The sequence below is a fragment of the Trachymyrmex septentrionalis genome, unplaced genomic scaffold (genome assembly GCF_001594115.1).
Source record: "Trachymyrmex septentrionalis isolate Tsep2-gDNA-1 unplaced genomic scaffold, Tsep1.0 scaffold107, whole genome shotgun sequence".
In the NCBI taxonomy this organism is placed as follows: domain Eukaryota; kingdom Metazoa; phylum Arthropoda; class Insecta; order Hymenoptera; family Formicidae; genus Trachymyrmex; species Trachymyrmex septentrionalis.
The window spans coordinates 903,482-903,839 of NW_017304196.1; the positions used below are offsets into that span (position 1 = coordinate 903,482).

Below are 358 nucleotides of genomic sequence, written 5' to 3' on the forward strand. Positions count from 1 at the left end.
GAAACGTGTTGTGAAACGGAAGAGATTAGAGAAAAATTTCATTAGCATTGCTAATATTAAAGATATTGCATTATTGATCACCTGTTTGCCAAGACCGAAAACGACAAGGAGAATGTAACCATTCAGGAGAAGACCCAAAGTTGACACGAGAGGTACGCCGAAGGCCCAAGGGCCCATTCCTCCTCTTCCTCCCCGTGCTCTATTTATTTTCCTTTTTTGCGTTTGGGATTTCTTCCTAAGCGAAAGAGGAATCCAATTCAAGTGAATTTGTCGACTTCGTTGAGTCTCCGGCTTCTCTCGTGCGACATCTTAACGGCAATTCTGACTGAAAAGTGTAAAAGCCATAGTTTTAATTAAT

General features: G+C 41.3%; 2 protein-coding genes across 10 annotated transcripts in view; one reads left to right on the plus strand and one right to left on the minus strand.

The window, feature by feature from the left end:
• The window catches only part of LOC108746449, a 6,916-nt gene extending 6,609 nt beyond the window's left edge, over positions 1 to 307 (minus strand). The window contains exon 1 of the mRNA XM_018483238.1: positions 82 to 307. Coding sequence (XP_018338740.1) covers positions 82 to 177 — 96 coding nt within the window. The 5' untranslated portion in view covers positions 178 to 307. The remainder of the gene's footprint in view (positions 1 to 81) is intronic.
• The window catches only part of LOC108746381 (phytanoyl-CoA dioxygenase, peroxisomal-like), a 52,720-nt gene that overhangs the window by 28,639 nt on the left and 23,723 nt on the right, over positions 1 to 358 (plus strand). The window lies entirely within an intron of this gene.